The sequence below is a fragment of the Triticum aestivum genome, chromosome 5D (assembly GCF_018294505.1).
Source record: "Triticum aestivum cultivar Chinese Spring chromosome 5D, IWGSC CS RefSeq v2.1, whole genome shotgun sequence".
Lineage (NCBI taxonomy): Eukaryota > Viridiplantae > Streptophyta > Magnoliopsida > Poales > Poaceae > Triticum > Triticum aestivum.
The window spans coordinates 280,015,373-280,016,033 of NC_057808.1; the positions used below are offsets into that span (position 1 = coordinate 280,015,373).

Sequence of the window (661 nt, forward strand, 5' to 3'; positions counted from 1 at the left end):
TGCAACGTGCATGCATGGTTCATGTTTTATATTTTTTCGACCTGTAATTCTCGATTAATTCAGTTACACCTACCTAACATTTATTTCCAGCCATTGACAGCTGGCCGCAGCCGACGTGCACACCCACCCAAGGGCTTTGTTTCAAAACATAAATAATCCGAGGACTTCTTCCAACAAAAAAGGAAGGCAGAGGCGACGGTGACGCGACACCTCGAGGCCAACGGCTACCTTTCCAGCGCAGCTTCGCCGTGATGGGGGCGGTAACATCTGAGCTGAGGACCTGAGGTGAGGTGTCCACGGCCCGGCCCCAGAAAATAATAACGTGAGAAGCCAAGAGCGCGACCGAAAATACCACTCGCCCCTTCGCCACCGGACGCGGTCGGAGATGGCGGCGACGACAGCGCAGCCGCCCTCGCCGCTTCCGCCGGCCGGCGAGGTGATCGAGGTGGAGAACTCGGAGCCGGGCTCGCCGGACGTCGGCAGCCGAAGCAGCGGCAGCGGCCGGAGCTCGTCGGAGTACTCCGGGTGGGTCTACCACCTCGGCGTCAACTCCATCGGCCACGAGTACTGCCACCTCCGCTTCCTCGTCATCCGCGGCAAGTGCGTCGCCATGTACAAGCGCGACCCGCACGACAACCCGGGACTCGTGAGCTCCCCTCCA

The 661-nt window shown here is 60.2% G+C and overlaps 1 protein-coding gene across 1 annotated transcript in view; it reads left to right on the forward strand.

Annotated features, from left to right (window-relative positions):
• Nucleotides 1-261: 261 nt before the first annotated feature.
• Nucleotides 262-661, forward strand: part of LOC123120968 (protein ENHANCED DISEASE RESISTANCE 2-like) — a 24,044-nt gene continuing 23,644 nt past the window's right edge. Inside the window, exon 1 of the mRNA XM_044540915.1 lies at nt 262-646. Within this exon, the coding sequence (XP_044396850.1) occupies nt 386-646 (261 nt within the window). The 5' untranslated portion in view covers nt 262-385. The remainder of the gene's footprint in view (nt 647-661) is intronic.